Source organism: Micrasema longulum, unplaced genomic scaffold (assembly GCF_059751315.1).
Source record: "Micrasema longulum isolate JH-2025_06_02 unplaced genomic scaffold, ASM5975131v1 h1tg000534l, whole genome shotgun sequence".
Taxonomy (NCBI): Eukaryota; Metazoa; Arthropoda; class Insecta; order Trichoptera; family Brachycentridae; genus Micrasema; species Micrasema longulum.
The window spans coordinates 516275-543524 of NW_028277730.1; the positions used below are offsets into that span (position 1 = coordinate 516275).

General features: G+C 31.9%; 2 protein-coding genes and 1 long non-coding RNA gene across 6 annotated transcripts in view; 2 read left to right on the forward strand and 1 right to left on the reverse strand.

Moving 5' to 3' along the window:
- Positions 1 to 4917: 4917 nt before the first annotated feature.
- Positions 4918 to 25345, reverse strand: LOC148280804 (uncharacterized). 2 transcript variants are annotated; one of them, XR_015822505.1, is made up of 2 exons: positions 25224 to 25345; positions 4918 to 5494 (listed from the first exon to the last, which is right to left on the reverse strand). It is a non-coding gene; the product is annotated as an uncharacterized LOC148280804 (long non-coding RNA). The 2 variants fall into 2 exon arrangements; XR_015822506.1 differs by lacking the exon at positions 25224 to 25345 and adding an exon at positions 7177 to 7294.
- Positions 11110 to 12136, forward strand: LOC148280805 (thialysine N-epsilon-acetyltransferase). The gene is made up of 4 exons (XM_088227762.1): positions 11110 to 11362; positions 11464 to 11515; positions 11589 to 11806; positions 11893 to 12136. Exons 1-4 carry the CDS (start codon positions 11294 to 11296, stop codon positions 12055 to 12057), a joined length of 504 nt encoding a protein of 167 aa, XP_088083888.1. The 5' UTR covers positions 11110 to 11293; the 3' UTR covers positions 12058 to 12136.
- Positions 25100 to 27250, forward strand: part of LOC148280806 (uncharacterized) — a 171896-nt gene continuing 169745 nt past the window's right edge. For all 3 annotated transcript variants that reach the window (XM_088227766.1, XM_088227767.1, XM_088227768.1), the window contains exon 1: positions 25100 to 25755. In XM_088227766.1, the coding sequence (XP_088083892.1) occupies positions 25725 to 25755 (31 nt within the window). In that variant the 5' untranslated portion in view covers positions 25100 to 25724. The remainder of the gene's footprint in view (positions 25756 to 27250) is intronic.

The following is a 27250-nucleotide window of genomic DNA, read 5'->3' on the forward strand; positions in this document are numbered from 1 at the left end:
TTGATGAATTATTTATTTACTAATTTATATTTTACCATTTTCAACAATCATTTGACTTTTCATAATAATGAACTATGTATGATCAAAATAGCAACATATTACGCATGTTGTAACAGAACTTCTGTATTACTTTTAAAAAGTAATATAAATGTGTGCGTAGATTTTCAGTCACTGTTATCAATATGTATCATGTTTTTTGGGTGATACCGTTTAAGTTAGATTCGTTTCGGCTACCGTTGCAGAAGCCATCTTCAGGGTAAACTATGTGTTTATATACTAGTAATAAGTAGCGTGTCGCAGTCAGCAATATGAACATTCAGTGTCTTTTTGTCATGTGTAGTGCCATGATTTGAAATACACAGACACCCAAAAACAAAGATGGTGGGCTTAAATTAAACCCAACTCATAAATTTTTCTACAAAACACATAGTTTACCCTGAAGGTAGCGGCTCCTGCAAAAGTAGCCGAAACATCGGAACATCGTTCCGAAAAAAGACAGTAAATATTAATATAGTAAAACCTCATTTTTACGTTCCTCAATTCTCAATCAAATATTCCCCCAATTAACGTTTTTTACGTTTATCATAACCTTTTACATTTTTTTAAAAATCGAAACTCATTCGATCTGTGAAAAGGTGCCAAGCCGCGTGCCGCCGCATTTGCCCAAAATGGTGAAGGTTAATAAATTGCTGTCTTAAACTAAATTCAAAGTAGGTGCAGTGTAATTGACCATTTTGTTTAAGTGTCTATTTTGACATTTTACTCGATGCAGTTGACGCATGTTTAGGGAGAATAGTCTTTACATCAATAAATTACGATGCAGAAAGTTAAAAAATTTGGCAATAGAAATATTTGAAGTTATAAACATAATATGGAAAGAAGATAGTTTAAACAGCTATCATAAAATTGTAAAACAGTTTTGCCGCGACCTTAATGACAGTTGAAATTCTGTGGTGCCATACTAAAAAAGTGATACCATATAAATAAAATTTCCCAATATTTTGGGAAAAAATTGTTTTATGCATTTTATGCAAATTCAAATGTTTTTTTTCATGTTTTTAAAATTAAGTACCTACATAAAATGATTTAAACATGTTTTGTTTAATTCAATGAAAAACACACATTATTGTATTGATTGAAAAAATACAAAATATTTTTTATAAAATCATAGGTAAATATTAAAAATCCTCGATTATGACAGCTTTTACAATTTTTATGCAGTATATTTAGTAACGTCTAGTACAATAATTATTTGTTTGTATAATTTCTTTTTTTCCATGCATTTTTCTTTTACTCACTTCAGCGTTTTGCTCAGCTATACACTTTTTTTGTTGCTCCCTAGAAAAACGTAAAACAGGGGTTTTACTGTATATATATTTTAAAAGTTATGCATGAAAACATTTCTCCACAATATGCATATTGATTTTGAAAATACAATTTAATTTTCTAAATCCATTTCACATATTTTTATCGGTATTCGTAGTATGTGATATTTCTTTTCTTCCAAATCTATTACATAGGCGAGAGCTTTTTTCATCATATTTTTATTTTATTAATGAACTTTTTTATCTGAATTGTATCTGGTAATTGTACGTTTTTATATTTTTTAATGTTTAAACATAGATGAAATATCTTAAAACCATAAAAAAATTCAATCAGAGTACTTTACGCAGGGCACGTCCGTATGAATTCATTTTATATACAATATAACCTGCTTCTGTATTTTTATTGCTTTTAAAATATAACATAATCTCTTACTGTCTTTCAATTTCTTCCATTCCAGCTACATAATTTTATTTGATGACAATAAATGAAAATTTATAGATTTGTCCAGTAATATGTACATATAATTATTTAATCCTTTCATGTTCCGCTAACTCTATCTCAAAATATAAATATCTTGACTTTTGACAAATAAATTAGTGGGTATATAATTAAGTTATGACTAAAAATATGACTGAATTTCTTATTAAACTGGCAAAAATTCATTTGACTATCGTAAATTTTCTTCTTTTTAAGTCTAATATAACAATATTGAGTAAAATATTACGTAATATTGTCAAGAGATGTAGCGTCCATTTTGTAAACAATGGCTAGAAGAGGCACTATACTGCGTGTTCATGCTAATATTTTCACCAAAAATATTTCATATATGTGTCTAAATCTTTTTAGAAAAGTGCTCGATGTGTATTCTACAGGGGAATTTATCAAAATTCATTAAGATAGAGAACTTATTTAAGAAAAAAATATGGACATTTAAGTTTTTAAACGTCATTTTTTTTATTGTACAGTAAAACTCCACTTATCCGGATTAATGATAGCCAGTTGTTATCCGGATATGCAGAAATCCGGATAATTGGTTTAAAATGAAGGCAATGTTTTGAAAGAAGGAGCAAAATTTACGCTAAGATCACTTGATTTTGAAACAATACAGCAAAATGGAATCTCATCAAAAACTTATAAACAAACGTGTTGAATGCCAGTGCCCTTTTTTATTTTTTATTATAACATCTTTATTTTTTATTTCCTGATAACTGATATTTGGCAAACCGGGTGACTGGAGTTTCGAATAAACGGAGTTCTGCTGTATAATAAAAGTATGTATTTTAATATTGGGGGCTGATCTCAGCGATTTGTAAATAAAATTTACTATTAAAAATGGGAATCAAGTTGTGGTAGAGTAGGGTCGCAACCTCAGATCTAACCGTGGAACCACAACCTGTAGCTCAATCACAAATAACTATCGACGTAATAAAAAATTCTCACCATGGTTGTTTATCGTATTCGCGACCACAATCGAACATTCGTGAACACCTAATATTAAATGTCAAAATATTTACGTTTTGCGACATTTCACCGGTGTCAATATGGAAAATATTCCAAAACTGCTATTTTTATTTATTTATTTATTATGCTATTTATTGCATTTAGCCGGCTCTTGGCAAGGCAAATGGTCAAGAAAAGCAGTCGCCATAGTAATTGTAATTTAATTTGAACTTTTTTGTATAGATACTCCTTACTATTTTGCAAATGCAAAATATTATTATTTTTTTATAGTAAACGCTCATATTTTGCCAGTGAACTGTATTTATTTACGAGGAAAACAAAAAACAAACCGACACGAGCGTTGACTTAGAGATTTGCGATAACTTAAGCATGTTCATTATTGTTAATTGTGACCGCTCAAATGCTTAGCATGTTTTTAATCACGTCGATAGTTATTTGTGATTGAGCTACTGGTTTAATTTATCACATTATACTGTGTGTAACCATCGCCAGACAGAATGGTGTATGTTATATAATGTGTTATTTTATTCACTTTATATCACTTTAACCCCTGTTAATGCCTAAACATCTGTATTATCTTCTCAAATGGGCTCTCCATCTCTGTTGAAATATCTATAAAATATTTTTACTTTATTTACTGTTGACATTATTTTTTTTTCTCTTGTGACATTTTGTGAAAAATACATTATTTTAGTAATATTTTTAAGTATTAATTAAATGTTTATGTGCAATATATATGGAATTAGTATTTATATTCTTTCTGTTTAATTTTAAGTTATGAAACAATGTATGTTTCACCTGTCATGCTTGTACATTATTTTTAAGTCCATTATTTTGTCTTGAAAATGGGTTGGTTACAAGCTGATGTAAATACTAAATTATTTAATGATAAATAATATCACATTTACCTTTCAACTCATTTTGACTAATTTCACTATTATGTATTGTCATTGCGCCAGCAATATCTGTTAAGTAACATCATAACAAAAAATTTAAGGATAATTCTTTATTAATGATAAAAGCGCGATCTATGAAACCAATTATTCATAGATGGTGCTTTTATAATTTTTTATTGAAAAATACAATTTTTACATTTATTTTCAATGGAAATTTTACAAAACTTGGTTTGCGAAAACTTTACACTATATTGATACAAATACCATAGCTAATGGAGGTCCTTTTCACAAAATGGTGTACAAAACAAAAAATAAGATAAGTTATGTGTAAAGTTTCCGCAAACCAAGTTTTGTAAAATGTCCATTGAAAATAAACGTTACAATGACATTTTTCAATAAAAAATGATAAAAACACCATTTATGAATAATTAGATTCATATTTTCGTTTAGAAACCCTTAAACAATGTACCTTTAGATGATTTTTTTTTACATATTTTTTTATTGATAACAAAAATGAAAAATATTTACTTTTATTTTAAAGTACATATATTTAGTTGAAACAAAATTATGTAATTTTGGTTAGATAGAAAGAAGTCGCCTTATAGAAGGCAATATCCGCCCGTATGCATATGTATATAAAGTGTTTAAACAAATAAACAATCTTAATGAGAAATTAAAAATACTTTTAAAAACAAAAATTCAATTAACAAATATTGCTGGCACAACAATGATACGTATACATATTTATTTTAATATTATTACTCTTTCACACCTAATGGTGCATAAGGCACTGCATTGGTACACCAACCGCAGCGTATTGTGTTCATTTTTGTAACATGAAGATAAGATGATCAGTCTTACGCCTTAGGTGCCAATCCAGGGACTATGAAATATTCTGATGTTTTTTAAATAAATATTTCATGTCAGAGATTTAACCCGAGACCTTCTGCATGGTAGAGGCAAACGCATTGACCATTTGACCACGAGGCGGATATATACATATTTAGACAATCAAAACAAACAAACCATCACTCTGTTTCGCCGTATGGGTAGGCAGAGAGTATGGTAAGCCATATCAATTTGTCTTTGCATATAGACCTCGCTTCCTCCACATTCATACATCTTCTCCTGTATGTTTTCAATTTGTTATATTGTAGTGGTTAAGAGGCTCGATTTAAAGAACCCAAAAAACACAAAAAAATCTGATTTTTTGACTGCCCGATCACACATTTTTGCGTGATGAGGGGATAGTGTGTGGGTATCGTACTGTACCGTATAGTGTACCGATCACACATTTACGAATGATAAAAGTTTGTTATTTCTGTTTCTCGATAATTGGTTTTAAAGAAAAAATATGTGCCTTATGATTTACCCAAATATTTCAACTTTTGGACTATTTTCTTTAGGTCGTAAATAACCGTGCTAGAAACTGGGAAACAAATTGTGTTTGAACCTCGGACCTCCCGATCTAAAACCTGCAAAACTAGCCACTTACCACAACCCGTGTCCGCCGGCAACCTTCATGGCGAGTTATGTATTGGCACTGCGCTTAAATATTATATCTGTTACAAAGTCGTGGTTATTGGTTTCACTTTGAAAAATAACTAATGAAATATGTTGTTTCCGATATTTCTTAATTCAACTGCATTTTAATTATAATAATAAAAATACTGTATTTAGTTTTATTACTCGTTTGACAACCCCTGCGTTCACTTGTATATAACATAAGAATTGGTTTAGTCTTCCACCAGTCTGACGATGTCGGCCATGGTGAAACCCGGTCTGGGTATTGACAAGGGGGCCCTCAAGACCTAAGAGGATAAAAATAACCTCAAATTATTTCCTCCTGATTAAAAATTCAGCAATATAAAAAAAAAATAAACATCATAAATATGGTCAATCTGTATGAATATGTTGACTGAACCAGATGGTCTCATACTAAAGTTTGGTGTACCTATACATACACAGGCAGTACAAACATTACGAACTTTTTAAATAAACAATATTTTGTTTTTGTATTTCTTTAGATATTCGTGTGTATTTTCAAATTTTATCACTATACTATAATAAACATTTTAATACAAAATAAATCATTGCGTATAGTGCGTTATTGGCACTGGGAATGAAACTCATCACTCAAGTAGAAATGCGTATTTTTTATTCTTCGTTTTCTGACGTATTTAAATATTTTAATCATACATTTTACTAAAAGCATAAACAAACGTCATAGAAGCAATTTTGCAGGGAAAAAAATCGGCGTTCCCCACTCGTCACTCTTGGAAGAGCGGCAATCAACCTGTTGATATTTGGGAGGTCAAGAAAAAACAACCAAATAATGTTTTTAAAAAAATTGACAGAAACTAAAAAATTATGTATTGGCACATTTGAACACTTTTCTTATAGGATTCACTCATATGAATGCATATCATAACTTTATCTTTTGGAAGATTTCATTTCCAATTGGACCGTAGTTAGTGGTTCGAAGTCAATACTATTGGACTATAATACTGGGACACTTATGTTGTCGACTGTTTTTTGTAGGGACCCAATATCTCTTCCTACAATATTATAATTACTTCATATGGCCGTCTTTTCACTACCAATGTCGTTTGGATTAAGGGCTATTGTAGTCATTTCCCAAATGAGAGTCATGATTTTGATGGCTATAATCGGGATAACCGCAAACGTGGTGATAATAGTTTCTTTTTCATCAGAGATGAATCTGTTAAGAATATTGAAGTCTCAGCATTTACAGAGCTTATGATCACTTTACACACTGTGTTGCATTCACCATTCTACCCATTGATAGTTGACTTCCTATTTACATATGACATTTTTCTATTCTCTATATATATTATAAATTGTTTTTAGTAAATTATATTTTGTTTATTTTAAAGTTTTGTCGAGCATTTCTTACTTTATTGTTTTTGTATTTTTGTAAATAAAGTAAATTATTACATCTAAAATTACTTGCTGTAAATAATAAATAATCACTAAAACTAATATAATAAATAATTAATATTATCCCTCATACCAACATACATTCATAGATGATTTACTAATGTGTAGGTAGAATTTTGAATTCCTTTTGAATCAAAAGTATTTTTGTAGTGATCAATCTTAATACTAAGTATGTATGTATGCATTTTTAATTGGTAAGTGTAATCTGTTTATTTTTAATAAATGTTTCCAAAAACATTTTTTAAATAAATTCAAAACTATTCTTCCTTTGTATAGTAAATATTTTGTAGTAATGACATAAAATATTATTCATCTAATAACTATGTTATCATTTGTTAATTTAAAAAATATTATTTTGACCTGAAATAATAAGAATTTTCTAAAACTAGTGTGTTTTTCTTTTATTTTTGTGTATACATTATTTAAAATATATTTATTAGTAAATGTCATGTAAATGTATTTAGGATCAGTGGATCGCTTTTTTTTCACACAAAGAAAAAGTTTGTAAGTCGTTTCCAGTTTTGTGGATTACCAAAAGCAGGTCCAAGGAAAAGCATCAAGAAATAAAGCAATATTAATACATGTATTAATATGCCAATGTATGTAAGTAACCATAAATAAATAAACATAAGTTTATTCATTTCCTTTTGTGTTCTATGAGGCAGGTAATTTAAAAAAAAAGGAAAACAATATTTTGTAAAAATTGAAGAAAAAAACACAAAGAAATATAAAAGTCCTTTGAAATCTTTCGAAGACGATGAATATTATTTTTTCTCGACTACATTACAGGAATCTGCTTTAAAATCAATTATTACTTTTAGTGATGGGAATAATCGAAATACTTAGATAATCGAAATACAAGCATTCGAGACATGCAAATAATCGAATGCAAAGATCGAATTAATCGATTATTTTTTTTAAGCGTGAAATGTCAGAAAACGGCCAAAAAAAAAAAAAAAAAAAAAAAAAAAAAAAAAAAAAAAAAAAAAACCTGCTGACATTTATTTGAAGCATTGAGAGGAGGAGGGATAAACATGTACACTTGTAATAACAAAGTATATCAAAATAATAATGAGAATTTCAGCCCTACAAGAAATTAAGTATAAAACATGTTTAGGAGCAATAAACTGTGCATTCAAATTTCATGAGAATATATTAAAAAATTGTTTTAATAAAAACGAATATTTAATTTTATTATTATTAATTATAGCGCTTTATAAAACTATTTATTTTTTTCAATTAAAAAGACTGAACTTCCTTATTAATTTGGTACGTTTTTACTTTGGTACGTATTTAATTTGGTACAGTTTTGTCATTTTTAAATTTCATTACTCCGCGTTATATTTCATCAAAATCTTTTTTTTTTCATACATTTGCAAGAAACTTCGCCTAACCTTACCGCGCATGGTAAAACTTTTTTTAATTCAATTTCCCGTAGCACCGTACTTCCTCATTATACAATACACAATATATTTTTATTTTAAACATTCCTCAATATAATAGCTAGGTAGCTAATGGAAACAAAATCCCCCACTTTAGACAGCTGACATCGGGGATTCCCAAAGCAATGGGAATTCCATAATACGTTACATTTTATCTGTACAATTTTACTTCTATTGTTAATTGTTATAATTCGTCTATTTGGTCTAGCTCATTCGAGTGGTTCAAGTCGGCTCGCAAAATATTTTTCCTAAATCAAAATGATGAGGTCAGGGAAAAAAAGGTCGGTCGTGTGGGAGTTTTTTAAGTTTTCTGATGATAAAAAACATTGTGTGTGTAATTTGTGTAAAACGTACATAAAGTATTTTGGTAATACAACTAATTTAAATGTGCACATAAAATGTAAACATCCTATTCAATTGAATAGGGCATTAGCAATAACGATTGAGCCGGAAAATATCAACGTCGAGGTTCAAGCCTCCACATCTCGAGCACAAGGGAATATAGATGTTCCATCTACGTCAGGAGCATCAGCATCAACGTGTGCTTCATCCGCGCCTTCACAGCCAAAACGCGTTCGACAAGTTAGGCTTATGGCACAGTACGAGTCAACGGAGTTACCACAATCGGAAATGGATGCAATAGACAAAGCCGTTGTCCAAATGATAGTAACGGACTACCAACCATTATCTATCGTTGAAGATGTTGGTTTTCGCAATCTTCTCAAAAAGCTAAATCCACGGTATACACTTCCGAGTAGGAAAATACTTTCAACAAAAATGTTGCCTGAAATGTACGATAACATTAAACAAATATTAAAAACTATGCTGAAAGACGTTGAACATATAGCAATAACTACAGATATGTGGACATCCGACAGTACCAAGGCATATATAACGGTTACATGTCATTTTATTTATCAAGACAAATTATTTGCTCCAGCCATTGCCACGAAAGAAGTGCGGGATCAGCACAGTGGAGAAAATATTGCGTCCATTATTTCTTGCATTTTGAAAGAATGGGACATATTTAATAAAGTTTTTGTTGTCGTTTCGGATAATGCAGCAAATATGAAAAATGCTGTAACAGTTCACTTAAAAAAAAGACATCATCCCTGCGTAGCTCACACCTTAAATTTAAGTGTAAAGGAAGCAATAGAGTCAGTGGTTCAAGTAACAGCTACTTTAAAAAAATGCAGGTCACTCGTTGGGTATTTTAAACATAGTGTGTTAGCATCAGAAAAATTGAGGGAAATTCAGGAGCAGATGAATTTACCTCAATTAAAAATAAAGCAAGACGTGTCCACGCGGTGGAATTCTACCTTATTTATGTTAGAGCGGCTTCTTCAGGTGAAACTTCCTCTTTCAGCAGCATTGTCTTCTCTTCCACAATCATCTAATTTAGATGCCGATGATTGGTTATTAATTTCTGATATAACGCCAATATTAAAGCCACTAGACAGCATCACGTCACAATTGTCAGGAGAAAAATATCCCACGATGTCGATGATTATACCACTAATTCGAGGACTTCAACTCACACTTAGAAATAGAAGCTCTACTACGGAGAGCGGGAAACTATTGCGGTTTAAATTAACTGAAATTATTTCAAGGCGAATCGGCAATTTAGAAAATGATAAAGTGGTAGCAAAATCAACATTCCTGGATCCCAGATTTAAGAAAACCGCTTTTGGATCAGAAGACAATGCCAATAATGCCCAGAGATGGGTCACAGAGGAATTGTCAACTCTGATCAATTCTTCCAGACATGCAATTGAAATAGATCCAGAGCCAGTAAGTGAGATAATGGATGTAGAATTAGATGATGTTTGGTCACACTTTGACGCAAAAATTTCCGAAAAACAATCAACGGTCACTCCCGTTTCTACGAGTACCAATATGATTAAACAGTTTATAGACTTGCCCCATTTACAGCGTTCAAATAACCCTTTACCATTTTGCCAGACCCACGCAAAATCTTTGATGGAAATATATAAATTGCAAAAAAAATATTTGTGCTTACCGGCAACATCTGTACCTTCTGAAAGAGTTTTTTCCAAAGCAGGACAACTTACAAATTTACGGCGAAATCGTTTATTGCCAAAAAATCTGGATTTCTTAATTTTTTTAAATAGTAACGATAATTTAATTGAGTAAAAATATTATGTATATGTGTATAAAAAAAACATTTTATGAATGACAAAAAAAAACATTGTCTACTTTAAAACAATATTATAATATTACGTACAATATTTTTAAGTGAATAAGTGATAATTTAAACAAAGGTGTCGTGTTAAAACCATGTTGGAACTTGTATTTTTTTAAATCAGCATTCAAACATTTGTATCAATTTTTGGAATCAATTAAAAGTTGTAAATGTTTACCTACATCCTTATCAGGTTAGTCCCTTTATATTATAAATATTAAATATGAACCCATAGCAACAATTTATTTAACATTACATATTTGAATTTTATTGAACATGAGTGATATTTTACACTTCCGAAAAATTATTAAAATTGATTACCATTGCTTTAGAAATGTCATGTCCAAATTTATATTTCGATTGTCTCGAAATGCCAAGTCCGAAATCATATTTCGATTGTCTCGAAATGTCAAGATCGAAATCATATTTCGATTGTCTCGAAATCTCAAGTCCGAAATCATATTTCGATTGTCTCGAAATGTCAAGATCGAAATCATATTTCGATTGTCTCGAAATCTCAAGTCCGAAATCATATTTCGATTGTCTCGAAATGTCAAGATCGAAATCATATTTCGATTGTCTCGAAATGTCAAGATCGAAATCATATTTCGATTGTCTCGAAATGTCAAGATCGAAATCATATCTCGATTGTCTCGAAATGTCAAGATCGAATGAATTCATTCGAGATATCTCGATTATTTTTCCGATTAGTACGAGTGAACTCGATTAGTTTTAAGCATTTCGAAATGTCTCGATCTTTTTAATAATCGAATATTTCGATTATTTTAATTCGATTCTTCCCACCATTAATTACTTTGTCTATTGCCCCGTAGATCGCGCTATCATAACGATAGGATATCTGTAGTCTGTGATGGCGATAAGTTAGAGATAAAGCAATAAATTGTTTTCAGAGCCACAAATCGCTTTTTTTATACTTGGAATTTCTATTCCAGTGGTAAAATAAATTATTTACCTATTATATTTTGTAACTTCGAAACAATACAATGGAATCAACCGTCAACATAAGACCAGCTTTACCTAAAGACATGAAGTACGTTATGACTATGATACAGGTTAGTTTTTACCAGTAAATCGAAATATTGTGTATCTTTACTATAATGTTACCTAACCTATCTATAATTTAACACGTGTATAATATGTATTGACATTCTAGGAGCTTGCAGATTATGAAGAGATGCCAAACGGTCCAAAGATTACTTCGCAAAGTACGTGAACGGAAATCTAATAGTGGCATTTTTAAAACTTATTCAATTATTATTTCAAATCTCATTGTTTCAGTTTTGATCAGAGACGCATTTGAAACAACACCTCCATTATTCCAATGTTACGTTGCCGAAGCTAGTAGTGAAACAAATCCCTGGTTAATCGGGTATGCCATATTTTTCAACACGTACTCAACATGGGAGGGAAAATCTTTAATGTTGGAAGACATTTATATTAAACCCGATTGCAGGATGATGGGAGCCGGAAAGAAAATGATCATAGCTTTGGCTAAGGTACTATAAACTCAGACACTTATATCAGGCACATATACATTAACCATCGGGTATCCTATTAAAATGTTTACTTATAATTTTGACAGTTGGCTTTGGAAACCGACTGTTGCCGCCTAGATTTTCACGTCCTGAAATGGAACACCGCGCGGAAGTTTTATGAACTAATTGGCGCTACCAACATTACCGACACAGAAGAATGGTTGTTTTATCGGCTAAGCAAATACGCTCTTAAAAAGCTAGGAGAAGAATAACATGAATATTATTATTTTTGTAAAATTATTAACGCAATAACTCGTAATGTATTTTCTGATTAAAAAACACTACTGATTTTTTGTTTGTTTTTTAAGACGGTCTGTAATGAATGCCTTTCTATTCTAAAATAATTTTGGAATTGAGCATTTAATTGACTGTTGTTGAAAATCGTTTGTAATTTGAACCCTACAACAAAAATATATTAACATATTACAACAGAGATGAAGAACATTTAAGAGAAGGTAAAACAGAAGTCTACGCATCTACAGGGCTTACGACCTGTCAATGGCTGGTTTAAGTGGCCACTTGACACACTGTAACATTCACCATTCTGCCCATATTTGAACATCTATATTCTTTCATATGTTGATGTTTGTGAAGTTAAAGAGCTGAATCCAGTCCTTGTCTACAAAAATTTGGACAAATTCAAAATATTGTACATAAATATATTTTTAAATAAAAAATATCTGTTAATGTATAATGTTAAGGAGTAAAACGTCTAATTATAATTTTACAATAATACTTATTGAAAGATGTATGCAGTAAAAACTTAAGATATTGTTATTTATTTATATATACCTATGTTATGTATCTGCTTTTCGCAACAAAATTTTATAATGAAAAATAGTTAGGTTAGGTTATTTCCATTCAAATTTTTACAAACTTTGCTCGTGTGTACGGGACAGAACATTTTCAAAAGTAATATTATCAACAATGTTCTGAGTATGTCCAAATGTTTGTAAACAGGCTGGATTTTCCTTTCTCCTTTTTCTTTCCTTCCCATCTCCTTTCCTCTCTTCATAGTATAGTGCATAAAATTAAGAATAGTCCAGAAACCGCATATGCACATCAAACAGAAGGCGACTAAACTACTCATAAATGAGTAGGTTTACGTTTTTACCCATTGGTTTCTTTTATAGACGTCGCTCAGTACGCAACTCCTGATCTGAGTTCAACTATGCCCTGCTGTTTCCTTTTAAAGTGTAAAAATACTACTAGGATCTTAAAGAAACAGGATGCAATCACATTTCATGAGTAATTGACAAATAAATGTGTATGTAGCAAATGCATAACTTAAAAATTGAATTATTTTTTCCATCTGTCAGATTGTCGAAGAAACAAAATGAACATTTTGTTAGTGTTGCCACGGTAGTAATTTTTTTTACCCAACTCCTTTAATGAGAGAACTAATAAATATTGGATCTCGGATTAAACAACTCTATCGTGGACATTTGACCGACATTATCTTTAAAACATCAAATATTATTTAACATCATATAAAAATATCCGTTTTATGAAAGATAAAATTTGTTTTATATTTTAACTTTAAAATTTATAATTTCAATTACTCTTATTAAATGACCCTTTACTTATCTACTCTGTTGTGTCAATCAATATTTCCGCGTGCACAATAAAATTTTAGAGATATTAACAGATTGCTTTTTTTTACCTTACATTTGTGTTCATTATGGTGTCTATTGGGTTTTATTAAACTGAATCCCACATTAATTTATAATACGTATATTTTTTGGTATTCCGTTTTTATTAAAATTTCAATGAATTTTGTTAAAAGATAACCGATGTCAGGGAAGAATCAAAACGAGAGAAGAATGGAAGAAATAAAATGTTAAGGTAAGGTTCTATTTGGTTTTATTAAATTGAATCCCACATGAATTCATAATATGTATATTTTTGGTCTTCCATTTTTATTAAAATTTCAATGAATTTTGTTAAAAGATCATATAAAATTATTGAATTATGTGTTAAAGGAGTTTTGGTGATTTTTTCAAGTTTGGATGACCACACAACCTAAAATACGCAATTTGCAGAAAACAGCCAGATCTAAAATTGAATGATACCTCATTTATTGATTGCGAAGCTGAGTGTCGATATTTTTTTTCAAGCAGAGTTTCCCTATCGCGTCGGTGGTCCGACAATTACACATAAAGCAGCCAGACCACAATTTAAAAAAAAACAGGTATTGGTGTTATCGGGTGCAGTAGGGTCAATTCTATGTTTTGCTAAAAACAGCCAGGGCCCCGATCACAATGGAAAGTTAACAGAGTTATCTTCGACTGTATATAAAGAAAAATCGATATGTATGTACGAAAATGAGTATATATTACCTAACCTATAATTGAACAAGTTTAAATAAAAAAAATATGCATATTCTGCATTTCATACAGAAAACTTAATTTTACTTTTTCGATAAAATTGGAGATATTTTTTAACTTCCCATTAAAATCGGGGCTCGGGTCGCTGTCATACAAAAAACTGTAATAATCACCTTCTGAAAATAGCGTTGATAAAAAAATCTTACAGTATAGATACTAATGGGAAGGTGGATAAATACAAAAGTATTTTAATTTGATAAATTCATTGAAAATAAAAAATATCCTTACAAATAAAATGTTTTGATACAGAATGCCACCGTATACATTTAACGTTTGAATGAGGTATCATTCAATATTAGATCTAGCTGTTTTTCTGCAAAATGCACACTTTAGGTTGTGTGGTCAGCCAACCCTGAAAAAATCACCAAAATTCTTTTAACGCATAATTACATCATTTTAAGATACTACACTGGCTCAGTATCAGGCATAGAAGAAACATTCACATTATATCACTTCTTCACTATATTTTAAATAATCCCACTTCGCCTGTTTATCTGAAAGAGCTCTTCCAACCTCTATCACAACACGGACTATCTCTTCGTTCTAGTAATGAGAGAACCCTTTTAATACCCTGTCATCGCTCTAATTTTCTTGCCTCCTCTTTCACAGTAGTAGCCGCTCGATTGTGGAATAATCTACCCACTAATGTTAGAGACGCCCCTTCTTTATTTACATTTAAGTCAAGATTGAAATGTCACTATCTAAATATTTAAACTATTCCTTTTCCTTCTCACTCCCCCTCCTCTCTTCATAGTATAGTGTTATTTTTTTTTAATTCGGAGTATAGTGTTATTTTTTTACATATTTTTATTTTGTTAATCTTTGTTTTTAATTTTTGTTTAAAATTGTAAAATTCAATATGTCCATGTATTTGTAATTTTCTCAGACTGAACGGTTTGGGTAGGTAGGAAGAAATTGCCTTAAGGCAATATGCCCGCCCTTATATGTATATAATTTATTGTATATGTATATAAAGTGTTAAATAAATAAATAAATGATATCATAAGAAATGAATTAAGTGATTCTTTATTTTTTCAATAAAAAATTTAAGTACAAAGAAAAGTACTTTGGCGAACTTATTGCTAAAAGCAATATCTTCCAGCCAACTAGAACACCATCATAATTATTCCCTTTCCGCACCTAATGGTGTATAGGGAACTGCTTTGGTACACCAATCGCAGCGTGACTTGATCATTTTTGTTACATGAAGGTAAAATGATCGGTCTTACGCTTCAGGTACCAGTCCAGGGACCATGAAGTATTCTAGTGTAAAAACACCCTTTTAAATAAATATTTCATATCAACCATGTCGGGAATCGAGCCCGAGACCTCTTGCATGGTAGGCAAACGCGCTGGCAAACGGTGTAATGACACCACGAGGCCGACAAACACAAAACTGACTTTTCAAAAGAAGAGTTGGTCGAAATTTTGTACTAAAAAACGATAAATATATAATATCAAAAGATACATACATAAAATAAAAGTAACCTAATTAATTAAAACTAACAGCTGTTTTTTTAATTGGTAGATAAGGCTTGCACATATTTTTTTCTAAATAACTCCTTAGGGAGGAAATCCAGCCAGTCTGCGAACATTTGGTTTTGAACAAAAATAATATTATGATGGGTGATAAAAATAAGATTTTACTTTAAATAAGAAATGAGTCAACTTGCATAATTTATGGCACGTAAAAATCTTAAAATTTATTTCGCTTTTAGTCAGACGAGTAAAAGAGGTTTTTATATCGTATAAATTATTTCACTTGCTATATTTAGCAATTATTATTGTGAACATTATCGTATTATTCCAGTAACCTTTTTTTCAATTTAAAATTAAATATATACTCACACTCAAGCCATGCCTTTGTAGGATTTTTTTTGTGTTAATTTAATAGTTTGTTTTGTATTTGTAACTTTTGTATACCTATTATAAAATGCAAAGAAAAAGTTAGTAAATAAAAATATTAACATATTACTACAGAGATGAAGAACATTTAAGAGAAGGAAATATAGAAGTCTAGACTCCTACAGGGCTTATGACCTGTCAATGACTGGTTTAAGTGGCCACTATACACACTGTGTAACATTCACCATTCTGCCCATATTTGAACATCTATATTCCTTCAATTTCTTTCATCTGTTAATGTTTGTGAAGTTAAGAAGTGACTTAAATGTTCTTCATCTCTGTTGTAATATGTTAATATAAACAGCTCCCCAGGGAGTTGAATCCAGTTCTTGTCTATAAAAAAATGGACAAACTCAAAATATTGTAAATAAAAATATGTATATCTTTATGCCTATAATTCCTCTGTACGTGTGATGTCACCGAACTTCTTCTAAACGGCTTAACCGATTTACGTGCGGCTTTCAGAGAAATACAGATCTTAGCACTGTGTGTGTTCGTAGATATTAAAATCTTCGATCCAATATGTAAAAAAAGAAGTATGGAGCATAAATATTTTATTTATCGATCTACTCGGGTTGCATTCGAGGAGAATGCATTTACAAAAAATAAAAAGATGTTGGTTTTTTTAATGTTTACAAACAGCATTTGTTTTTGTGGATCTCAACCAGATTCTTTCCATTATTTTTTTATAATTTCTACCCATTTATTTCTTTTTACTGGATTTTTGGTAATACTAAAATAAAATTTAATTTAATACATTTTTAAAAATCGTATTTCTATATAAGTACACCCCTCTGTTGGTTAGAAGACCGGAGTTTGACGTTTGCAAAAAGAATGCCATATTTGAAAAAATATTTATTCCATGTTTTGGAATTCAACCATAAGCCTAAGTACTCAATTTCAATATTTAAATATTTATAAGTTTTAGTTTTGAAATTTAATCACAAATAAGTACCTATGTACCTACTTATCAATGAAAAGTCTTTTGCCAACGTTCGGCAGGACAACGTCTGTCGGATCCGCCAGTATATATATATATATAAATATATAAAAACATCTAAATCAGTCAGATGAATCTCACCCACATCAATAAAGATTATTTTACTGCACTAAAATCAACTGATAGGAGAATTGTAGAAATGAGGGTAATATATGAAACCCGGCAAAATCCATATTTCTTTATTTTGAGCAAATCGTAATAAACTGATACATACTTAACTTAAACTTTTTTTTTATACTTTATATTTTATTATAAACAGTAAATATTTTACACGTAAGCAGTGATGACCTTAGCATGATTATGTCAAGAAACAGTAGTGAAATAATACATTTAAATTATACATTCCAACTTTACAATACTCAAGAGAGGTTGCCATGTTTGCAACAAACCCGACAATTTAAAAGTCAAGTTCTTACAAATAAAGCCGTATTTTTAACAGACAAATTTAAATGACAATAATTACTGTAAAAAAATGTAATCTGAATAAGTTTCAATTAATATCTCACTTTTTTTAGATTTTGAATTTTGCCGGGTTTGCAAGTAGTTCCCTCAAATATGGATGTTCAAACATAGGCAAAATGGTGAATAAAATGTAGTGGGTAAAGACAATGACAGATCTAAAGCCGTGCCTAAATGCCTAGATTTCCATATTCACGACTCTAAAACTCCATCTCTTTTGTTATAAAATGGAATTGCTCGATTTTGCGCGATAACCCTTAAGTTTATTATTAGCTTTTGTTTCTATTTGACTAGCCACGCCGATCAAAGTACTCCAGCACCATATTGCTCATTTCACAAGACAAAAATAATGTTATTCATTTTAAAGCGACCAATAGGCAGGAGACAATTGTCTTTCTCATAACAGCCACCGGAGACCGGACCTATGTACAATGTACATATGTGTATATTTGTGTAAAGTCTACACATATTTTGTATTTATTTACGTATATGTATTTGTATAATACTATAATAATATGTAGGTACGAGTAATTCATGTGTCGATGTGTGTGTGCAGTTGCGTTGTTGTAGTTGTGTATAGTATATTATTATTTTATAGTTTGTCCAAAGCAAAGCGTGTCAGTTATCCATGGCCGGCGCGTGGCAAAAACATTATTAATTTCAATTAATGTTAGTCAACATTTGTACGTAACTACTTCTTATTCTTATTTTGAATAATGGGGGTGAGTGCTTTATAAGCTCTTGACGTCACTGCGATCCCGTAGATGAGTTCTCGTCCTCTAAGCCCAGGGGTGATATTCCAAACGCTCTCCCAGCCGTAGAAAAAGTGTTGTCTACGGCCGCGAGAGTGGTTCAGAATAGCACCGCAGGTCTTTAAGAGCCTGACTACTGAGTGGAGTGTGAATGTTCTCATAATGCTTAATCTCCCACTCCAATCCCAGATCCTCAAAATATCGGATTATTAGGTAGGATGCGAGTGCTTTGACATCCTCAGGTTTAACCGCAGGTCCCGATGATGCGATTTCTTTAGTGATATAGTCACATTAACAAATAACGTTTATAAGTGTTTTATCATCTGCACTGCAGAACCTACGTCAAAAGGTTTCAGGAAAGTGCATTCTAGCAAGGTTTATTCACTCTGCAGTGCCCTGTAAAGGCTCTAGTGATAACCCTCACTTGGTTTTGGCCAAGCTTCATTTGGTAGAAAGCAAATCTTTGAGAGTCCTCTTTAATAGTTCCTTCGCATGGAGCTGACTTGGATGGATGCTTTTTGCAAGAGCATTATGCTCTGCTTCCAAGCTCACAACCAAAGATCATTGCTAGGAGCAAATTTGGGCAACCCACAGTAGAGCTTTTGGCCTATTGGGGCTGTCTCAGCTCCCAACCTCGTCAATTCATCAGTTGCTTCGTTAATGTTGATATTTGAGTGTCCAGGATTTTCGCAGATTTTGGGTTTGATAAAATCAGATAAACTAACAATCATGTCAGATACTCCAGCCGGCCGCCCCATAAAATACTCTTTTACATTTGCTGCAAATAGCCCAGTTTCCTTTATAGTTCCACATCCTGAACAACTAGATTTACCTTATTATCTTATTGGGATGGCCGCGAGCTTCCCGTTTATAGTGTACATTCACAACTTTAATAATTCCGCGGCCGCCATCCTCGCTCACCAAGACGCCAAACTTAAGGAGTTGACCAAAAAGCATGAACATTAGATATACCCGTGTCGTGTTTACTGTTACAATTCTTAGAAATGATGTAAATCGATACACAATTTGAAGTATTTCTTTAAATCTACATATTTGTTTAGCAGGTACCCAAATCAGTGTTATGCTGTTGCACTCGTCAAGACCATTACGTAAGCGCCTGTAGGCATTGCAATGTTAATTTAGACTTGATCGCTACCGAACTCAGAGCTTTTAGAACTGCCCGACTATCATAAAGAATAAAAATGCTTTTATTTTGATACTGTCTGCACAAATGTTCATGTGTGCAGGCAAATAAAGAAGACAGTGAGATAGAGCCCTATAAACACTTCCCGACTTTTTTATGTCTACCGGATTCGTTTGCACACACATAAAACCAATAGCAAAACCTCCACTATAGTTGTTGCACAAAAATATAAAACCAACACGACATGAATTTAATAAGCAACCTTTACATGCACTGATAGGTTATGAAAATACTTCGAGTTGCGGGAGAAATAGTTGAAAAAGAAGGGAGGGGATGAAAGGGAGGGGCGTGAGTTTAATACGTATAGGGTGACCATTACAATGGAGCATCGTTTAACGGGCTTTAATAAAAGGTTGTTTGATTATTAATCAAAGGAACATTATTTTTAAAGCTTTCCTAATGTTTTCCAAATTATTTACTGATTGTTAAAAACATTTTTTTAATAACATAATAGAAAATCATTTAGCGAGTCTAACTCTTGTCAACTTTTCTATATCTACCGGCTTTAAGACGTACCCCTCTCTTCGTCAAGGCACTTAATCGTTTTTAATGGTGCATAGGGAACCTAAAACATTAAGTCGCATTTGTCAGTTTTTACCCTCGGGTACCTAAATACTTAATTCACCTCAAAGTCAAATGGTCAGTGCGTTTGCCTACCATGCAAGGATGCAAGAGGTCTCGAGTTGGATTCCTGACATAGTTGACATAAAATATTGGAAAGGGTGTTTTTACGCTCGAATATTACGTAGTCCCTGGACTGGCACCTAAGGAGTAAGACTGATCGTCTTACCTTCATGAATACGATGCGCTGTGTTTGGTATATTAATGTGTCCAATGCATCATTCTTCTTATTCTTCTTCTTCAGCCTAATTCTCTCCACTGCTGGATAAAGGCCTCTTCCAAACGTCTCCATTCTTTCCTATCACCCGCTTTCATCATTCATGTTTTACCACAATAAGGGCGTTGTCATCAACCCATCTTTTCTGTGGCCTTCTAACACTTCTTTTGTTTGCCCATGGTCTCCACTTTATTAATTTGGGTGTCCACCTGCCATCATTTTGCCTCGCCGAGAGTCCTGCCTACTGCCATTTCCTTTTCGCTGCACGATCCATGATATCCACGTCTCCAGTTCGGCGCCTTATTTCTTCAATTCTTACTCTGTCTCTTAAACATACACCGAGGTGTCAATGCATCATTAGGTACCGGGGAAAATTACGATAAATACTTGAATTTACAAAAGGCCCAACGTAAATACTGTAATATATATAATGGATGATAAGATAAATATTCCAATGTCGCAGCGAAATGAAAAATACTGTTCCCCGAGAAGTTTTTTTACCAAAGCCTACTATCCCACTAAATCCTTATACAATAGAAGGAACATACATTTTGCAGTCAACATAGGTACATAACATTTGTACGTAATAAGCAAGGCAATAACAAGGTACAGGGTTCGATTCCGGTTCTACCACAACTTAATTCCCATTTTCTAGTAGTGAGTTATTTACGACTCATTCAAAATGGCTCCTAATTAAATATTTGGGTAAATCATAAAAACGCAAATACTTATTTTTTTCTTATTTTCTCTTCTTTATTACATTCGCTCCTAAGTGGAGCATCTGGACATCACCAATTGCCTCCAGGGGTGCTATGCTGAATCTTCTCTACCCCACTAGAGAGTGATTAATTTGAAGATTATTTTTTTTAATGTGACGACACTTAGCTACATATAATGGCCGCACTGATGATAAAACGTCAAATGGTGTATAAAACTGCTTCAAAGACGAAAATAAAACTAATAATGTTTTGTCGATTCACCCAAATTAAGTGTTTTGGGTAATGCTTAAGGTCGCAATAATGTTCTAATTGAAAATCATCATGTTTGATTTCCCGAGTTCATATTTTTTGACGTTTAGTCATAAGTGTGGCCATATACGAAGCAAAAATTAGTCGCATGAAAAAAAAATATATACCCTAATTAACCCTCCCTCCCCGTTGATGTGTAGCTAGTACACATTGCGTCTAATAACTATAATATATTTATAAATATAATAAATATTGGGTTTAGATTTTCAGTATTCCTCCATTACACATTAACGTATCGACTGAAATAATTTGTTCTTAAATAATAAGTAGGTACTTATTAGGCCCAAAAAAGCATTTTATCGGAAATCGGGGATAAATTATATTCACGAAAGGTAAAACATTCTCTAAGGGGTAGAAGAAGATTCATAATTGCTCCCCTGGAGGCCCTATTGCCGGCCATCACTCTCGCCTTCTCCCACGCCAATCCAGCGCCCCTTAGTTCCGCTGAATAAAGTCGAAAGATCGTCAGGTTTGAAGAAAAGGCAACTTGGGCTTATGTTTTCCTGAGGCATGCAGAGCACGTGTCCAAGTCAAGTCCACCGCCGCATCCTCAAGACGCTCGTTACAGAGGTACACTGCGTCGTACTTCTTTGACGTGGGTAATATTATTTTTTTGATGGTAAATTGAAGATACGAATATTGCCTATTAAAAGGCGTTATGTTTCAAATAATTATTATAAGTTGTATAATTCAAATAATTATTTTAAATAATTGAACAATTATTTTTAATAAATAACTCCCTAGGGAGGAAATCCAGCCATTCTGCAAGCATTTGGGCATACTCAAACATTGTTGAATTGACTACCTGGTAAAAGAAGAAGTATAAAAATTGGAAATTATTTTTTGGCGTTGCCTAGTAGGTTATTTGGTTCAGCCAGATGAATCTCACCCACATAATAAAGGTTAAACAGATGGAAGAGTTGAGGAAATGTGGATGTTTCAACATGGGCAGAATGGTGAATGTTACACAGTGTGTAAAGTGGCTAGTTAAACCAACCAATGACAGGTCATAAGCCCTGTAAATGCCTAAGCTTCCATATTCCCTTCTCAATAATGTTTTCCCTCTTTGTTGCAATTCATTTTAATATGAATAACTCCCCAGGGAGGAAATCCAGCCAGTCTGCAAGCATTTGGACATACTCAAACATTGTTGTATAATAAGTTGTAAAAAGTAATGTTTACTATTAATTACGATTGTATTTGCATATGACATAAGCATTATAAATCTTATTATTAAAGCGTATTGAGTAAGGATAAATATTTTTAAAAAATACATATTTATTTATTTTTTGTATTATTTCGTAGCTATTTTATTGACTCCATTGTGCAAACCTTTTGCGGCAATTTTCAAAATTTTATTTTACTTTTCTCGCTTTTCTCAGTTATTGGCAGTGAGCGGAAATGCACGATAGTTAAACGACTGGCGTATTTTCTAATTTTTTTTCCGATGACGAGCCTAAATTATATGACTGTTTTTATAAATTATGGAAAAGGAATTATTAAGCTATGTGTCTAGTATATATGTTATAGAATATTCCATCTTTTTCTCAAATAGATGTTACAGCACCACACCCAAAGGTTTTTTTAGCACGGCCTTTTAAGAGTTAAAAACAGACCATGCCATGTTTTTGAAATAATTGGTATTTACATCGTAATAGTATATCCCACAATATAATCAATCAATTTCTTTTCATGTTCCCAAACATGTCACCAGAAGTCAAAACCTGCTATTTATCAAATCTTCTAAGTGCAACTTTTGTTTTTATGCCCCAATGTTCAGTATGTGTAGATTAGTCAATTCATCACACAACCTGAAATTCTTTGGGATAGATCTTTTTATATGGATCAGCTATTCTGAACACGTCGCGTCGTTGTGATCGTAGGACAACGACGGATGTGCGTTGGCGTTCTTTTTTATACATTTACATGTTCCCAATATCTTTATATATATAATTCGTCTGTACGTATGATGTCACCGTACTCCTCCTAAACGGCTTAACTGATTTACGTGTGGTTTTCAGAGAAATATAGATCTTTACGCTGTGCGTGTTCGTAGATATTAAAATCTTCAATCGAATATGTAAAAAATAAGTTAGGAGCATAAATGTTTTATTCATCGATCTACCATTCGAGGAGAATGCATTTGCAAAAAAATGGAATGATGTTGTTTTTTTGTGTATAAAAAAGTTTGTTTTTGAATATTTACAAACAGCATTTGTTTTTTGTGGATCTCAATCAGATTCTTTTCTTAAATTCCTTTTAATTTCTACCTATTTATTTCTTTTTATTGGATTTTTGGTAACACTAAAATAATATTAAATTCAATATACTTTTAAAAATCGTATTCCTACATTAGTTAGTACACCCCTTTGTTGGTGAAACGACCGGAGTTTGACGTTTGCAAAAAGAATGCCATATTTGAAAAAATATTTATTTTATGTTTTGGAATTCAACTATAAACAAGTACCTAGGTACCTACGTGAATTCAAAATAAAAAAAAAATAGTTTTGGAATTCAATCACAAACAAGTACCTAGGTACCTACTTATCAATGAAAAGTATTTTGCTAACGTTCGGGCAGGACAACGTCTGTCGGGTCCGCTAGTATGAGTATATAATATTATATTCTCATCGAGCTGTGACGTAAGTCACAAAAAAAACCCGCTCTCTTGTAAAATTAAAGGAAATCACATGCGTCGATTTTTTGCGATTATGATGACGTGTTCATCTGAACATGTGACGTTTTAAATTAGTTTATTTTTAATATTTAAAGCATTGACTTTGTGGTCAAACATTTTACTAAACGTTATTAAATATGTTTATAAAACCAATTACCGAATTTTCTATGTCTACCGGTTTCGAGACGTACCAAATCTTACATACAAATAAATAAAGGGTTAAAAGTTAATAATATAGAAATATTTCGCATAAGAAAAGCTTTAAAAATAATGTTACTTTGATTAATAATCAAACAATCTTTTAATATAGTCCGTTATACGATGTTCCGCTGTAATGGTCACCCTAAACTTATTAAGCTCACCCCCTCCCTCCATCCCATCTACGTTTTGCAACTATTTCTCAAACAGCATATAATATTTTCATAATTTAATCAGTGCATTTGCTTATTAAAATGCGTGTCGTGTTGGATTTATATTTTTGTGCAACAACTATGGTGAAGGTGTATGGTGAGTTTTGCATGTTGGTTTAATTGGTGTCCTGACGAGAGGACAGGTACGTCTCAAAACCGGTAGACATAGAAAAGTCGATAAGTGGCTATGTAAAAATATTTAATTACATTTAGTTTTATTAAACCATGTTTTTTATCAATTTTTTCACACATTTTCGAGTAATTTCGCTGTAAAATTAAATGCTGTGATTTTTACCGCGGGTGAGGAAATATTTTGGTTATCCAATTTCCCGTAGCACTAAACTTCCTCATTGTAATGGACACCTACAATTACCTTCGTATGATTACAACGCGAATCCGATTTTCGCAATTGTGGAACTGTACTACAACTATAGGTACTTTATCGATAAATATCAATATGGTACAGTTTCTGTTAGATTTTTGTCGTTATTGAAGTATAAATTGTGAAATTAAATGTATCTGAATATACAGTTTGCATGTTTATGGACCGCCCTTGACGTAATGGCGATAAGAACGCTCGACCAGGCGGTTTCCAGTGTTGATAAGACCGTTGTTTTGTAGGCACCACGGACCATAGACTAGGAAAAGTCAAGCGAACTCACTTGTTTTCCGTTTTGACATTTGGCCGCCGCTCAAAATTCACAAAAACGTCACCTACCTACGACAACCCAGCGCCACGAATTCAAACAGAAACAAAAGAGTAGAGTATTATCCGTTTTTTTTTCACTTTCCCGCCTGACGCCATCTTGATTTTCGCGAACGACGAGCGTTCCCCGTGAGAGTCGCTCGAAGTATAGTCGTTACTCGTATCTACCAAGTGCAGCAGATAAAATTGATAAGCATTATCATCAAAGTTCATTGTGTTTGAAAAAAGTTAACGGGACATTATTCTGAAATTGCAACGCGCAAGATGGCGGGCTGATAACGATTTTGTAAATAACTACCGGATATTGTGTTTGCATCACGTAAATTATAACCACATGGCATAACAGCTTTGTTTCTTGTAATGTGTTTCTAATTGTCTTGAAACGGGACATCTCATATATTCTTTAAAGAAGGGTTTTAATCATTTCTAACATTTCAAAATTTCTTATTTTTTAACGTAATTGAATGGACTTTTATAATTTAAACAAGTGAACGTCAAGACATCTTGAAGAATATGGCAACTGTAAAACAAGACTACCACTACGGTAAGATGCTTATTGATTTTATTTTATAAAGCGAGTTTAATTGAATGTAATAGACTATATGTTTTGTAAAAGTTACCCATTCTAACATTATTACTAATTTTTAAGTATTACTTTGGACAAATTAGTTTTTTTAATTTATTTTAATATCATTCAAACAATAAACTTCGCGGTCAAATGAAAATATAATGTATATAGGGGCTAGATTGCTTACCTTCTATGGGCTTTGTAGCTGCAAGACGTGCTGGGATATTTGTTCGGTGTACTGCGCCCTTACATAAATTATCCAACTAAAATAATAATAACTGATATTTTTCATAGTTTTTCGGCGGAGGGTTTCTTTCCTCTTTTAACATATTTTTGTTGTTGATATGTTTGTGTACTTTTATTTAATTCGCTTTGTATTTTTATTGAATAAATTAAGATCATAGATATTATTTCAGTTATGTGTTAAAATTAGAAGTTTTAAATATATATATATTTTTTTTTGTATGAGTAATGTAGGTAGATTCTAAAAATTATCTTGGTATGGAATGCAGCGGATTTATATAGGTTATATACAAAACTATAACAGCAATGTAAATATTTCATAGTATTGCCTATTTATCAAATTACTTTTGCAATATACATAAGTAAAATCAATTATAATTTTGAATAGCAATTGACGTTAGAACGTTAAAAATTAACATTATTTTTTGAGAAACGGATAGATTTTATTTATTTGAATTTTTCGCCACTGCGGACCAGGATTTCCAATTATAGTGTACAACAAAGAACACCTAGGCTTGATAATAATCACGTTGAATTGTTGTGTTCTCACCGGGAATCGAACCCAGAACCCTCCACGCGTAAGTCAAGTATCTCAGCCATTACACCACGGAGGCCGCCTGAAATGACTTGATAAACTCCCTTGGGGTAAAATTCTTCGCAATACCTTTTAAAGAAAGGGCTCTTGACCTTGAAAAAATTGGATAATTATTGAAGTTATCACTTTATACACTGCGCAAAATTCGCTATTTTGCCTATACATTGATTTCTAAGATATTTAAATTGATTGTTTTTTTAAGGTGTAAAATAGATTAATAATATTATTTTATATTTTATATATTATAAGGTCGAAAAAAGCATGACTTGATAAATTTTAACACATTCAAGTGGACGCATGAATATTCAGGAAGATTTTATGCGTAAGGGTAAAGAGGCATGTTGTTTTTTCCTCTGTTACCAAAATGTGAGTATACATTAGGTATCATATAAATGAATTTTAATGATTTTGTTAAGCACAGGCAGTTTGGAAAGAGCCACTATAGAGTCAAAGATTATTTGCAGGATAAGACAGCTTGGCATTAGATATTTGTTTATTGATTTTCATTTATTGATTTAAGTTTGTTGATTTAAATTGTGTTCTTGGTTAAAAATTATTCGTTTGATAGGTTTTATTTACTAATTATTGACTTTTATTTTAAAGTTATAATTTTATTGACGATTATAAGAGATT